Source organism: Berghia stephanieae, chromosome 2 (assembly GCF_034508935.2).
Source record: "Berghia stephanieae isolate SIO BIC M18660-M18661 chromosome 2, UCSD_Bste_1.3, whole genome shotgun sequence".
Lineage (NCBI taxonomy): Eukaryota > Metazoa > Mollusca > Gastropoda > Nudibranchia > Aeolidiidae > Berghia > Berghia stephanieae.
In genome coordinates this window covers 45,172,715-45,189,605 of record NC_088361.1, presented here as the reverse complement: position 1 = coordinate 45,189,605, position 16,891 = coordinate 45,172,715, and the positions used below count along the sequence as shown (strand labels likewise).

Genomic DNA, 16,891 nt, shown 5'->3' with positions numbered 1-16,891 from the left:
GGTCTGACATCCGAATGCAATATGGGCCTCGTTTAACATTGTTGCACTGGACATTATTTTGTGTAATTTTTTGAGATTTTCATTATAACAATGAGCTCATGATGTATTGGGTTATCAGACCTGCAAATTAGTGCACGTTGCCTTAAGGCTTAAGGAAAATTAGTTTATTTCATCCCAGCTTAAATGATGAGATTTACCGTTATAATATTATAATAGATGCGAGAGTAAAATACAAACTATGACACTATTTCAATACGAAGCAGAAATCAGAGCCATTCGAAACATTACAAGAAATACAAACAAAAAAAGAAAAGAAAATATCGGATCGGAAGGTCCTGGGTTCGAGCCTCGTGCTCGGCGCATAGTTGAGTCCTTGGAAAAGACTCTTTACTCACATTCTCTCACCGTACTCAGGTGTAAAATGAGTACCTGGCCGTTAACAGTGTTGTCTTTGTCCGAAAAATTGTAATATCGCCTGACAGGCGTCATGTCCCGTCCTACATGTGAAATGTTGCTGTTGACCAGGGAACTGTTGTAAAGCGCTTTGAGCACATTTAATGGATATTGCGCTATGTGTATAAAGCTCAATTTAATTTAGTATGAATCAACTAAAAATCCTCTCTTGCGGTTATACCAAAGCTGTTAAAAAATCGTAATATGTTGTTTCAAAACTTGTGTCGTGCTTTTAAAATTTCACTTCAAATACACATTACAAAGATGTTGTCGACGGTCAATTTAAATAAAATATTTCACTGGATAGACTTTAAAAAGTGAAAGTAATACATTCGAGTACAGTTTCCTTGAACTTGAACTCATTCGAATATCCCAGATTTTTTCATTATTATTTTTAGTTGTCATTCCATTCCTTACTTGAACTAATTTCACCTAGCCAATGTAAAAAAGGATTTGATTAATTCAAGGTTTTATTTTAATGCGCCCTGTTATTTCGACCACCGAAAATTTACTGTTACATTGACAGTTACGTTTGTGTACAATATGATACACATGCATACACACAGGCACTCACACACTCCATTGTCATTTCGCATAATTGACACCTCTCTTACTTATTCTTATCACTTCGCCATTCATTCTAATTTCAATGCCACATGCCATGATTTGCTACTAGTTGGCTACGTCATTAAATGAATGATGTGATACAGGAACCTTCTCCCAATAAAGTAAATAATAATTATAAATTTCCCTTTAATAGTCCTCATGCGGAAATTTGTCTTAGGGTTTATTCAATGGGAATACTGGAATAACTCCGATATCACCCGCAGCACAGCGCTGCAAATTGAGCTAGGGAGAGGTGGCTTGTTGATGGCCACATGCCATGGTGTATATTCGAACTAGGTATCTTTTGGGTACGAAGCAAAGACCATACTGGTGAGGCACAAGCGTCAAGTACAATGACATTTTTTTTTTAATTATTAAAATTTAGCTTTACATAGCGCAATATCCACTAAATGTGCTCAAAGCGCTTTACAAGGGGACACTGGTCAACAGCAACATTTAACATGTAGGACAAGACAAGCGCCTGTTAGGCGATATTACAATTTTTCGGACAAAGGCACCTCTGCTAACAGCCAGGTACTCATTTTACACATGAGTACAGTGAGAGAATGTGAGTAAAGAGCCTTTTCCAAGGACTCAACTATGTGCCGAGCGCGAGGCTCGAACCCAGGACCTTCCGATCCGAAAGCGAATGTCATACCACAAGACCACATCTGCACAAAGACATCATGCTGAAAGTAATCGCATCAAATAGTTCTTCCTTCACTCAGAGCTGCAAGGCTGGTGTAGCGGGAGTTTATCTATGTTTCTTTAGTGTGAAACAGACAATAGTAATTGCTTGCTACCCCTTGGATAGGACACAGGTTTATTGTAAAGAACTTTCCACCAGATCTAACAAATACAGATTACCCGCCCCATCATTCCTGGGTGGTCAGTGGGGTCAAATAAAATTCTCTACTTTGCCCTTAGCATGTTAAGCGAATACCCTAATAATTGAGCTAGAGGGACCAACTTCGCATCAAAGACCTGTTTAAATATCTTTAAATATTTGAAATGAAAAAAAAAATAATTTAATGAATAGCAGTCCTTCAGAGGCATGAAGCCCAAGGAGCCAGGGTTTATCCCGGTTTCTATGGCATGAAACAGACAATAACAATTGCTTGCTACCCTTTGAGATCTGACAGACTTAGCTACAGAATCACAACCCCTCCGACTATCACTATCCCCCCCCCCACCCCTTCCTACCACTTACATTACATCATAAAAAGGGGCAAGTTGGAACAATGCAATGGTTTATTCCTCTGTTCCCCTCTCCTCTGCCTCCATCCATTCTAACCCCACTACTGGCAGTCACTACAACAACTACTAAATGCTCTTCAAAACTTGTAATAGTAAAGCACCATCCCAGTGATAAGAAAAGACATCATCAGGCTTCACATAAAAGCTCATTACCCAATCAGTTTTCATCAGGCACAGTTACTCAATCAGTCAGTTGTCACACATCATTCGCTTTATTAGGCATAGGACTATCAACATATTGCCTCCCACCCACTAGCCTTTTGTTGAGTCGTCATGGTATGTTACACAAAGTACATGGTTGTTAAAAGGTCACCCAATGACTATTACTCCCCCACCCTCATCCCATCTCCATTCCCTGACGCCTGGGTTATTCCATTCTTCCCTTGGAACAGACCCTGAGACACATTTCTCCTATGGGATGAATAAAAGGAATTTTATTATTTTATAAGAGGCCATTGTGCACGAGCTGTACTGTACGTAAGTTGACTACACTTCCTGATTTAGATTTTATTGCAGGTTTTATTATATGCAAAATTTTCCTTCTCCCATTTTTAGGTCGTCTCTGATGCAATTTTATAAGTTACAAACTTGGTTCCTAAGTGGCCTGGTTCAGTGCATGATGCAATTTTTTTAGGAAATCTGGGCTATTCTTTGCATTTGAGGATCCACATCGCAGGGCTTTGGATGGTGTGATCCTTGGAGACAGTCGTTATATGTTAAGAAATTGGCTAATGATCCCAATACCAAAACCCCCAAAATAGAGGAGAAGAAGCATTTAACACCGCCCATCGTATCACAAAATGCACGATTGAAAGGTGAGTTTTACCAATCATATAATCCCACCCTCCAGGAAACAATAACATTTTGATAATTTTTGAAATTTAATATTTCAGGTTTATTTTTATATCCACTTTAACAATACAATTTGCAAATGATCAATGAAAATAAAAGAAAATTAACCAAAAAAAATAGTTGTAATCATACTGTCATTGTCATGCTAGTATAAACATTACATTTTTTTTTTTGAAGAACTCAGATTAACCATTATAATTCTTTCCCTTCTAATTCTAATTAAATGACTGAGAAAAAAACAAAAACAAAAAAAAAAACAAATAAAGAGAGAGAGAGAGAGAGAGAGAGAGAGAGAGAGAGAGAGAGAGAGAGAGAGAGAGAGAGAGAGAGAGAGAGAGAGGTCCATTTAATTTTAATTGGTTTTAAGTGTACATGTACAAGTACAAGCAATTATTGTCATTTCAACAGAGTCATTGGAGTGGTTAAAAGAAGATGGAATTGTCTCCATGACGAGCTCAGAATGACGCCTGACAGAGCCTGCAAGGTTATTTATGTGTTTTTGGCTCCACAACTTTGCTGTTGATGCTGGCCTACCCATGGAAGAAAACAACCGTAATGATGATGATGACAGCAATCATAACTTTTCTCCTATTGGGACTCAGGAAGGAGCATCTGAACAGAACGCCTTGCTGCTGGCAAGGCAGCCAGGCTGACTTTGATTAATAGTGCTTTTAGAAATATCGTTGAACCTCTCTAATCAGGAAATAAATATAATCATTAATGTAGTACATCACTCTGCAAGTATACTGTGTGCAGTATTCTTATTGTGATGAGCTACATAAATGTCACGCTGTTTTAATTATTGTTCCAGCTGGTCATATGGAAACAAATTTCTATATCATATAACTACAAGTCGCCTATCAGGCATCTAGTACTCTTTGACTATCCCATTTTACTCCTTTTTACTGGTGCTGATGTGTTGCAAGTGCTGTAAAACCCTTAAAAACAAAAACAAACCTGTTTTGCAGGAAGTATTAAAGTGCATTCACTGTAATTTTTTTCTGGAATGGGTCTGATATAAATTGGAAAACTGAACAAGAATTCTCATGCCTGAGTCGGTTATCAAACAGAAAACAAAGGGGCATTAAAATTTTCTTTTTTTAAGGTCATCAAAATCCTGAGTTGAGCAATCAAATTTCAACTGCCCTATTGTCATAAGACAATTACATATTGTAAGACCTTTTGTATAAATCATTATACCAGCCGCTTAGCCAAAGCCCAGGATAGTCCCAAGTCACATTTGTGATAAGGGTCTTAAATCGCCATGCCACTGTACAAGTTTGTGACAATAGGCCAAAATAACAATCTGTATTTATTCCAGAGGATTTGTTCTACCAATAACATAAGGAACAATGGAGTGATTGTAGTAAAAAAAAGGCCTTAAACACTGCATGCATGCGATTTTAAGTAAATTTTAACAAAAACATATCAGCTCTATCAAAAGTACAGATTGAGATAAATACAGGACTAAAACCCCTCTAAATAACAATTAGAAAATCTCAAGAACCATTTTTTAAAAATGGTTTAAGGCAATTCATAAGACAGGTTTTAACTGCGATTTTCTAAGAAACTATGAGGCCAATTTTTTCTACACTATGGACAAATGTATTGCAACATGTCTCCATGGATTGCTTTAAACCATTTTTAAAACTCAAAATACATGTGATTGAATTAATATTCAAATTCAAGACATTAGAAACCAATTGGGTCATGGATAGAAACTAAATGATAATGTCATTTGTGAACGCTCCCAGCTGTGATTTTTCATACATGAATTAATTTCCTATAACTGTCATCTGCATTTTTTGCGGCCGCAAATTTCCCAAAATTGGCAAATCGTGGCAAATTTTGGGAAAATTGGCAAATCGCGTGGCAAATTTTGGGAAAAAAAAGAAGCGAAAACAAAATAACGAAAAAGAAAGTGCGAAACTTGAGAAATGTTGCAGCTTTGCCAGGGCCCAAACCAAGGGAAGCTACTCTCTACGGATAATGATCTCATGTTCGCAGTGTATCTGCATACACTGCAATTCCAAATTTTTGTGATATTCCTCAGCATGAGTTCACGAGGTATATTGAGAAACTGGGGCCCAGTGCTGTGAAAGAGTCTGATACTGGAATTATACATCTGACCCTATTTTGGAAGTCTGTGGCAGATTATGTTCTAGCTCTCGCTGCATTGGCGTCCCGATATGCCTTCTCAACATGCTCGTCAGCTGATGCTGAGCGAAGTTTTTCTCTTTACAATCTTGTCTTGTCTTCCAGAAGGCGTAGACTCACAGAAAACAACATCAAAGGACTAGTTTTCCTTTACTACAATAAGTTTATCGATGCCTCTTTTTTTGAGTAGTAAAAGAAAACTAGGCCTTTGATGAGTCTGACTGAAAGTGTACGTTTGTTTGTGTGTGTGTGTGTGTGTGTGATTGTCTAAAAGTTTGGGCGCATAAATCGCTTTACATTGTGTAAATTAATAAATGTAGCCTCCTTAAATGTAATAAATTGTCTTTTATAAATTTTTGTTTTCTGTATCGCGTGTTAATTTTTACTGAAACGCTAAGTTCTCCTCGGCAAATTTTTGGGCAAATTTTGGTCTTTTTGGCAAATTTCTTGGCAAATTTTGGGGTTTTTTTTGGGCAAATTTTAGGTCCCAATTTGGCAAAAAATGCAGATGACAGCTATAATATCAAAACATATAAAAAGAGTAATTTAATTATAAGTAGTGTCATAATTAAGATGCCTCATCTTAAATTTCATGTATTCAATTTTTATGGTATTTTGTTCAACAATGGAGTTGGGTTTTTTTTATAATGGAGTATTTCCGATTGCAGCCATTGATCCACTAATGGATTGTCAGTGATCTGTCATCTCCTCTTGGGGCCAGCTTGTCGTAATTTTTGGCTGATGCCATCTGAGGCATTCCACTCCTCTGGTGTATGGGGAAGAGTTTCTGTTGTCTCCTCTTGAAAGTGATTTGACAAATCATCTACTACAACTACTGACTCCACCACAGAGCAATCAACAAAACTGATTTCATTAATCTCATTCATATCCATCTGTCTGGCTAGTGTTGAAGCTGTGGAGGAAAAAAAATCTTTAGAACATCTTTTTCACCGCATTGAAACAAAACATGTTTATATCTGTGAATTATGAAACTGGCCACATAATGAAATCAAGTGGTGCTGAAATCAAAAACGTCATTTCATTTTGAAACTTCTCTGATCCCACATAGTCTTCAGGTCAAAGTCAGAATTTGAAATGATAAAAACTTTTGAACAATGTTATCTCCTTAAGCAACATGAAATGCTGGCCATTTAATTAAGATGATTTTAGAACTACATCCCACTTTTTAAACAAATCCTTATAAACTGTTTGTCAGTGCTTAAAAGTGTTAATATAAATATATTTGAGAAAACAATGGACTCAGCAACAGTATGCATTTTTGTTTTATTTCCTTGTAAATCATCTTTTTGTTTGAGTATTTTTCTCTCAGGGGAACCAGTATTTTTTTTTACATATGTAATATGTGATAAGTAAGCATTTGAGTGTGTTCCTCTTAATGGGGACCTGTGCTTGTGCCTTGACGACACTTTTAGGTGACTTCAAACTAAGTACAACCGATGGCATGCTCTTGGAATCTACATCCATTCCATATAAGAACCATTCCCTTTTTGTTTTACTTATTAGTGCTTTGAATTGTTAATCTAGAATTGCATGACTATCCATTTGCATCCTTTTTACTGGTGCTGAAATGACCTAAATATGTCGCAAGCAATTAAAAACAGAAGAGGATTTATAATTCTAGAACATTTTGCTATCCCATTTTCTTCCTTTTTACTGGCACTGATATGACCTTAATGTGTTGCAAGCGCCGTAAAACCATTAAAAACAAACAAATAAAGAATGTTGATTAAACAAAATCACACAACCACACTTATGTTATACTTCGTGGTCCCACTGTCACTTCAATGTCCCCCATTTTGACCAACTTGTTAGCCGTGATAGTCCTTTCAGTACTGTTGTCAATGTTAAATACACTGTTAGTGGCTATGTGGTCTTGTGGTATGACACTCGTTTTCGGATCGGAAGGTCCTGGCCCTGAGCCTCGCTCGGCGCATAGTTGAGTCCTTGGAAAAGACTCTTTACTCACATTCTCTCACCGTACTCAGGTGTAAAATGAGTACCTGGCCGTTAACAGTGTTGTCTCTGTCCGAAAAATTGTAATATCGCCTAACAGACGTCATGTCCCGTTCTAAATGTTGCTGTTGGTCAGGGACCCCTTGTAAAGCGCTTTGAGCACGTTTTGTGTTTATTGCTATATACAAAAGCTCATTTAAAAAAATTTTCTTTAGTCTTTCGGGTGAAATTTTATTAATAATTTAATGACTTTGTAGCAAAAGAATTATGCTTACTGATTATGGTGTAATCTCCAAGATTACAGTCAGATATGTCAATAATATTTCTGGCTGGACTGGGATTCGGAACCAAACTCTCAGTGCCCATTACTGTAAAGAAAATTGTTGATAAATTTGAATTAAATGAAGTATAGAATTCACAAGTTGCACTTCAAGTCCAGATTACCCATTACAAACTTAATGAGGAGGAACACAGTGGTGTTTTTTTTAAAAGGTGAATTGTTATGAAATTATAATGATTTTAATTCTATTTATATCAATTTTAATATGATACGATATCAATTGATTTTTAATGTAAAATTTGCATCATATAATTACCGGTCTCTGGCTCTTTTTTTTTTTTTAACCATGAAATGCATCCAAGTGTAATCTTATCTTCTGATCTTGAGACCCATGAATCCCAGAAATAACAAATCTGCTGGGAATTGAACCCATGACACTTTGATGCATATGCAAGCATGATAACTCGCTGTGCCATTGGATTGCCCTAAATAAAACACTAAATGAAACAAAATAAATCTTTACAGGACCCAACTCCAAAGTGGAATTTCAATACAATGTTGCGTGATGCCACTTTGACGATTTGTGATAAAAAATACATGGCAATTCCTTATGACACAAAAGCTCTTGCTCCATCACTTATTTCAAATTTGAAATATTCATATAATTTTGTCAGCTACTTCAGGATTGATGGTGTAAAGTAAATTTCAAGATTTTAACTACCATTGAATTATTAAATGTGAATAATCTTGTTTTGATACTCGACTTCAGCCTTCATTTATTCTTTTAATGTTTTTAAAATTGATAAAAAATCAAGAGGAAACGTGTCCCAGAGGCAGTTGTTAGATATGCAATAGAGGTGATATACTTTTGAGACTTAACTACCAAAAGAGGATAGTTATGTTAGAGAAAAATGAATCAGTGCATAGGCAATTGTAAGGATGTCAATATTAGACGATCACAAAAGATGCATGCATACATAGTACAAATTACTTGTTTAAAATATTGTAAGGTACTATCTGTATTCATGTCAGGCAGCCCCAGAGACCAGCGATCACATCGTCCTCCACTGTCCAGTCACTAAACTTGAAGGTGGCTATGAAACCGTCCTTAGGGTGGAGGAAGACTTTAGAAGCTGGGTTGACGAAATAAATTTGGAGGTGTAGCCATATGCTACTACTACTACTTTATTCATGGAATGCCTAGATGACAGCCTTTTACATTTGTAAACAGAACAATGTATGGAACTATTATAATTGCAGAAATTTACCTTGAATACCATCAACAATGTTACTACACTCGCCAATAATGACGAGTACCGGTACTTGTTCAGTAAAGATTGAAGAGGGTCATGGTTTCCCCCCCCCCCCCCCCCCAGTCTGCTTTACATAATCAACATGACTTTGGACTATTCTTTTCGTGTCCTTGAATTTTTTTTTTTAACTCCATCACCGAACGGTTTTTGAGAATTCGGCATTGATTCTCATTCTGATCTTTTCCCAAACCTGAAAATTAAAAAGGAGAAAAAAATATGTAAATCAACGATTATGTAATGAGATTGTTGAGGACATTCATTTTGCACTGGAATCAGTTCTATTGATTGCTTTTTGTTGCCATAAAATCTTTATTTATTATTATGGTTGTAGCAAACTTTACTCGTATAATTAGTCTGTATCCTTTAAATTATTTGCATAAAAAATGTCATGCTTTTGAGTGTAGATTATTATCAGTCATACCTCTTAAATTGGCATTTTATCATTAAATATTTGTAGGGTCTGACTGGAGAGGGTGAAGATTTATTTCTTGCTTATCAAATGTACTCGGGTAGGTCGCCCTAAATCTGTATGCTTTTCTATACCTCAAATTCCAACAGCTCTAACTGCAATTATTTAACATCTTTTGTTAGTTTGATGTAAATACATATGAGGTATTATCAGTTAACCTTGCTTAAAAACCGAAAATAGATACCAAACCCCCTCACCCCAAATATGTATGCTCATGCCCCAAACCCGTAAACGGCTTGCCCTAAACCAGTACAGCATTAAATTAGTCTCCTAATTTTTCAAAATTTCATAATTTTTTAAATATGATAATGTTGTGGTAGAATTTCATTTATAATTAGTTTTTAAAAATATTTTCTAAAAGACAAAAAAAAATTAAAAAATTGAGCATATATAAAGAGCATTATCCTAGCATTTACGTTTGTTGCGGTTATAACTTTTGACGCATTAGCGATTTTCTGTTATTTTTTGCACTGAAAAAAAAAACAAAAAGAATAAATAAAGACACCGCTTGGGAATTTTTTTTAAAAAGAAAAAAAAACAACCTTTCACTTTTAGAAAGAAGTTTAATTTCACTTCCACTTCATTTCGAATTTTTCTGGTTGACTTGTTCTAAATATTCAAGTGAGTTGAAAGCTTAAAACTTTTGTCATTTTTTGTGGCAACTGACACAGATGCTAGATTGTATAGATAGTATGCAGATGACGTCACTCAGGCCTTTGTTATTGTTTTTGCCATCCGCGTTTGTGAGTTGTTCTCACTAAACTGTATTAACCAGACTATAAAAGTTCATGGTTACACAGAGTTTGTGTGTTGGTCCGTTATACTTCCGGATGGCAATGTTGTGAACTCCTTGGCCAAGCGCATTCTATCTATACTGCTAAACATGCTCAAAGCTCTGTAAGGGGCTCCAAGCCAATAGCAACACCGCAATATCACAACTTTTCCCCGACAGAGTCATTACTTTTAATGGCCAATTACTCAATAAGGAGCCTTTTCCAATGACTCAACTTTGAACCACTCAGGGAGGGACTTGAATCTTGGGCCTACGGGTCCAAATGCAAGTGTCATACTACAAGACAACAAAGCCCCACTTTGTAGGGGCAAAGAGGAAGGGTGAAATTTATTGCCTAACCTCCGCACTACAGTACATCTATTTATATTGTTTATTGATAAATTATGGGTGCCATGTCGGCTATTATGATGCTTTAAAATTTTCATTGAACATGCCAACCTGTTTTTTTGGGGGTTTTTTCATTAATTTTCTTTTTTATTTTTTTTTAGAAACCCGAGACCGGGTTGCCACCTTGCCTGTTCTTGCCAAGTAGTAAAAGGGTGGATCAGAGAGCAGAGCAGGGAGATAGGAAGTAGATAAACACGAGGTATACAAATACAAAGCAACCTTGTGAGTGACAGGGACCTACAGTAGGCACTTGCAAGAATTTTTCAAAAAAGGGGCTATGGGTATTAATTTAGCGTAGAAAAATAAAGGGGAGTGAAACATTAACTAGAGTGAAAAAAGTATCGCTCTATCTCAACTGGTTAAAAAGTTATGACCGTTTATGTGGAGGAAAATCTCTATATAGCTTAATAGGAAAAAAATGTGACGAAAAAACCGCATCCCAATGCATAATCAAGTATAATTCAGAAACAGCTTCAGATACAACTTTGAAATTTTTACATGTGGTAAATCATCTCTGTAATACATTGCAAACAGAAAATGAATTATTTATTGAGAAAGAAAAGTATAGTTTAGAGCTGAGACAGCTGAAATCAAGGAAAAATAGATCACGACATACAAATGAATGACCTATTGGAATTTTGGAAAAGTCAATAATAAAATATTTATTCACATGAAGATAAACCAAATACACCACTGAATCGGCGTCATTTAGTTGTTCACTTTGAACTTTTCAAAATGAAAATAGACCTCATAAAAGCAAAGATATGGACCGACAAATGTTTGAGGTGGTGTATTAGCCTACAGTCTACAGTCCTACAGATGCCCAGTGTCAGTGACCGTGCTGTAGCCTATTTTTATTTCATTTCATGATAGACCAAATACACCACTGAATCGGCGTCATTTAGTTGTTCACTTTGAACTTTTCATAATGAAAATAGACATCATAAAAGCAAAGATATGGACTGACAAATGTTTGAGGTGGACAGTCTACAGATGCCCAATGTCAGTGACCGTGCTATAGCCTATTTTTATTTCATTTCATTAGTGACAAAGAAAAAATATATGTACTTCTCTTTTTTTCGCACTGTTACGGAGTGCTGCAATCTCGACATAATTGTATTTTCCAGGAGGGCTGCAGTTTCAGGGTTTGAAAAGTTATAGTTTTTCTCTTGTTGAGCTCCATTTTCGTCAATGAATTTCAAAAGGAAATAGAAGCTAAACAAAACGAAAGCGGATGAAGCGCTGATTAAATCTTTTGCGTCAGAAGAACCCAAACAGCAGCACAAAATAACCGATAGAGTCAAGGGATAGGTCAGGACTAGGTCAGGACTAGCCACGCCCATTTCTAGGCTAAGCCCAGCTAGTCCGAGACTAAATAATGCTCATTGAATCCGATTTTTTTTAGACACTTACTAAGCTTGGGCTAAAGACTAGCTAGTCATTTACTAGACTAGTAAATTACTAAAGTTAGTCCGCGTTCATTAGAACGGGCCCTGGTCACGTCAAGTGAGAACGTTTATCCGTTTAGGAGTTTTGTAGAAAGAATGTTGAATTATGATCAAGGTGCGAAAAGGAGTCATCTGACAATGGAATTTTTTCACGAGGACACCCCGGGTAAACTAGAAATGACGGATAGTACAAATGCTGGCTTCAATGCACGGAAAGAGCTGGTGAAAGAGAGTAAAGAAAGTAAAGTGCATATGATGGGCAAACTACATTTAGATTTCATGCATCAAGAACGGTATCTAATTAATGGAGTTGATGTAAAGTTGAGGCTTATCCCATCTAAAGATGCTTTCCATCTCATGACCGATGCTGAGGGGTTTAAGAGTGTAATTGCACACGCCTCGTTGTATGTTAGGAAGATTAAATTAAATCCAGCCGTGGCCCTGTCACACGAGAAAGCACTTCACATCGGCAATTGTAAATACCCTATGAAGCGCGTTGTCCATAAAACCTTTTCTATTCCAAAAGGAAATTTAAGTGCAGTGCAAGATAATTTGTTCTTATCGCAAACCCCGACTAAGATCGTACTAGGTCTAATCGAAAGCACTAGCTTTAATGGAAATTATAAAAAGAATCCTTTTAATTTCCAGCACTTTGATCTGTCCTATCTAGATCTGTACTTGAACGGAAAACAAATACCGTCCAAAAACTAACTCCAAATTTCAGGATTAAACAATATGTCAGAGCTTATAACAGTCTTATGCTAGCAGCTGGACTGGTTAACAACGATGCCGGAAATGGAATAGATTACAATGCTTACTCTCAGGATGTAGTCTTTTTGGTTTTGATCTGTCACTGTCGCTATTAGACGGGAACCAGTTTGAACTGGTAAATAGCGAGTCGCTTAGACTAGAACTTAAATTCTCGACCCTACTTTCTGACCTGATCATTGTGTTCTGTTACAGCGAATTAGATAGTGTAATAGAAATTGATCGCACTCGTCAGGTGATCACTGACTTTTCATCATGATCAATGTAGAAATCGAAACGATGTTAAACGGACACGTTATGGCAAGACGAATTTTTCGAGGTGTTTATCCTAAAGATAGACTTCCAAACAACCCGAATTCTCGTCAACCGGCTGCGTACATTATTAACATTATTAACGAAACAAGACATAATTCTATTTACTTTATACCTTAATATATGATTTTAAAAAAGAAGAAAATGATGATGATGATGATGATGATGATGATGATGATGATGATGATGATGATGATTATGATGATTACAATACAATTGATAAGCATTAACCGTTTGTTTTTGATTGATTGATTGCTTATGAAATTAAGACTTGATTTAAATTGTTTAATTACAAACATTTTGTTGTTGATGATGATAATGACGATGATGAAAATGATGTTTATGACATATGTGTAACATTGCTATCCATTAATCATTAAAAAAATAATGTTTAATGCTTGAGTGCGTGAATGATCATTATTTTATAAGATGTGTATGGTGTATGGAAGTGTTGTTTATATTGTTGTTTTTTTCCCGTTTATTTGTATGATCTATTGTTTTATCATTTTAAAATAATTTTATTATTATTATTATTATTATTATTATTATTATTATTATTATTATTATTATTATTATTATTATTATTATTATTATTATGATTATGATTATTATTATTATGATTATTATTATTATTATTATTATTATTATTATTATTATTATTATTATTATTATTATTATTATTATTATTATTATTATTATTATTATTATTATTAATATTATTAAATTTTTGTTTAGATAGTAATCTTATTTGGTCAAGTTTTGTTGTTTTTGTTTTTTGCTTTTTATTAATATTTCTAAAAAATTATAATGATGATTTAAAGCTTGAATTGTGAATGTGTGAATGACATTAGATCATTATTGTATAAGGTGTAACTGGTGTGTGAAAGTACATTGCTTTCGATGTTGTGAAAAAATAAAACAAAATGAATTTTATTCACCAACACATGGTTTTATGTCGCGTCTTTCTGTGTCTGTTATGTTTTTTTTTTGTAAAAAAATATTTTAATTTTATTATATGGAGAACTACTTTTGTTTCAGTTTCGAAATGTTCTCATTAAATTTCAAAGAAAAATTAACATAAAAAAAAGAATCCTTCGAAACTGTAACAAATTGTTGGGTAATAGAATTATAAAAGAGTAAAAATACAAGGTGAAAAGATATAGCTTCTTTTATTCAAAACAAAAAAATGGTTCGAATCATCAATATGATCTTTAACTCTAAAGATAATTGAGTTGTTCGATTACACACCAAATCACAAAGTAAAACATCATGGGGAAAAGTACTCGATTCATCCAACGATTGATGGGTGAAATCTCCTGTATCATAGAGGGCCACCCACAGTTTGTCTTAATCCAGCTGCTGAGTTTTTTGTCCACATATGAACCCACAAATAAAGCAAAGTTTTCTCTATCCGGGTGAATACGGAGTACACGTTTAATGTAACATAAAAAAACAATGATTCTACCCCAGCTGATCTGAGAGAATAATTCGTCTGCAACGATATACAATTGTTCTCTGGTTTCTATCAACGGGCAGGTCGATAAATGTTCGTGAATATACTTATCATATCCTGCAATTGCTTTCTGATAACGATCATCTATCTGTTGATCGAGAAGCAAATCTTTCACAAAAAGTTCCATTTCAGAATCACTCAAGACAAAAGTACACGAAGTAAAACGCACATGAGACGCATTATCCAATAGCGTGCTAAACTGCAGGACGAACAGGCAGGTTTTCGGAAAAACCGTTCAACCACCGACCAGATTGTCTCTCTGCGAGTCGTAGCGGAACAGTCTATAGAATGGACTCTCCTCTTATTGTAAACTTTCTGGACTACGAGAAGGATTTCGACAGTATTGACAGAGCAACATTGTGGAAAATTCTGGCACATTATGGACTCCCTGAAAAGATAGTAAACCTCATTAAGGAAATGTATGAAGGATCAAGTTGCAGGGTTGTACATGACGATCAGCTTACTGACAGCTTTGAAATTAAGACTGGTGTAAAGCAGGGATGCTTGCTCTCACCATTCCTGTTCATCTTTACCATTGATTGGCTAATGAAGGAAACCTCCAAAGGGCGAAGAAATGGGATACAGTGGACCCCCTGGACACAGTTGGATGATCTGGCTCTTTTGTCCCACACCTAGAACCAGATGCAAGCAAAAACCACAATTATAAAGAGCCTCTCGGAATCAATTGGTCTAAGAATTCACCCTGCAAAGTCAAAGGTCTTGAGGATAGGTACGTGTCAAAGGGGGCAGATCAAAGTAAAAGATCAGGAACTTGAAGATATAGACACTTTCTACTATCTCGGGAGTATAATCGACAAGTATGGAGGCATGGAAGCAGAGGTGAGAGCACGGATAGGAAAGGCATAGGTTGCATTCACATCTTTGAACAGAATTTGGAGAACTAAAGATATCTCCCTTCGACTAAAGCTAAGACTTTTCAACTCAAAAGTGAAGTCTGTCCTACTGTATGGATGTGAAACTTGGAACGCATCACAGGCATGTATAAGGACGGTACAGATTTTCGTAAACAGGTGCTACTCAGAATAAAATGGATGGATAGAATAAAAAATGAAGAAGTATGGAAAAGAACACAGCAGAAACCAGTGGGAGAGGAAATAGGAAGAAGACGATAGAGGTGGATTGGACACACGCTTAGAAAGAATGACTCCACTATAACAAAGAAAGTATTGGACTGGAACCCTAAGGGAAAGGCCACGAGGAACATGGAGAAAAATTGAAGAAGCTGATATACAGAGAAGCGGTAAGACATGGAATGAGATAACAAAAAATAGCTAAGGATGGAAACTGTTTGTCTGTGGCCTATATCCTGACTCAGTGTGAAAAAGGCAATGATGATGATGATGATGATGATGATGAGAGATGGACACCCGTATGGAGTGAAACCGGGGTTATTGGATGTTGACACCTGCGGGGACTGAACTCGGGATGACAGGAGGTGAACACCATTGGGGAGTGAGCTCAAGGCAATGAGAGGTGGACGCCACTCGGGAATTAACACGAGACCATCGGATATGTACTCCAATGGGGAGTTAAACTGGGACTATTGGAGGTGGAAACCAACGGGGAGTGAATCCGGGACTATGAGAGGTGAACACCACTGGGGAGTGAACTTGAGACCATGAGAGGTGGACACCAGTGAGAAGTAAAACGGTCTCATCGGATATGGACACCAGTAGAGAATGAACCCAAGACTATGGGAGGTGAACACCATTGGGGAGTGAACCCAAGGCATTGAGAGGTGGATACCAGTGGGAAGTGAACACAGGACTTTAGTAGGTGGACACCAGTGCAGATTATACCCAAGACTATGAGAGTTTGACACAAATGGGGAGTGAACACGAGACCACCGGATATGGACTCCAATGGGGAGTTAACCTGGACTATTGGGGATGGAAACCAATGGGGAGTGAACCCGGGGCTATGAGAAGTGGACATCATCCGAGGATTGAACATGGGATCGCGGAAGGTGGACACCGGTGGGGAGTTACAAGCTTTATCACCGGATATGTACACCAGTTGAGAAAGAACTTAAGACTATGGGAGGGGAACACCATTGCGGGGTGACTTAAGGCAATGAAAGGTGGACACCACTGGGGAGTGAACCCGGGACCACCGGATATGGACACCAGTGGGGAGTGAACCCGGGGCCATGTTGGGTTTACATTACTTATAAGTAAACCCGGAACCACTAGATATGGACTCCAGTGGGGAGTGAACCCAAGACTTTGGGAAGTGGACACTAGTAGGGAGTGAACCAGGGGCAATGGGATATTGACATCAGCGGGGGA

The 16,891-nt window shown here is 36.6% G+C and overlaps 2 protein-coding genes across 2 annotated transcripts; one reads left to right on the top strand and one right to left on the bottom strand.

Moving 5' to 3' along the window:
- Positions 1-3,227: 3,227 nt before the first annotated feature.
- Positions 3,228-8,920, bottom strand: LOC144964970 (uncharacterized). Its single transcript, XM_078899785.1, has 3 exons — positions 8,848-8,920; positions 7,575-7,667; positions 3,228-6,238 (listed from the first exon to the last, which is right to left on the bottom strand). Exons 2-3 carry the CDS (start codon positions 7,663-7,665, stop codon positions 6,027-6,029), a joined length of 303 nt encoding a protein of 100 aa, XP_078755911.1. The 5' UTR covers positions 7,666-7,667; positions 8,848-8,920; the 3' UTR covers positions 3,228-6,026.
- A 3,165-nt stretch (positions 8,921-12,085) lies between these two features.
- LOC144963946 (uncharacterized protein F54H12.2-like) lies at positions 12,086-12,700 on the top strand. The gene has a single exon (XM_078897889.1). It carries the CDS (start codon positions 12,086-12,088, stop codon positions 12,698-12,700), a length of 615 nt encoding a protein of 204 aa, XP_078754015.1.
- Positions 12,701-16,891: the final 4,191 nt, after the last annotated feature.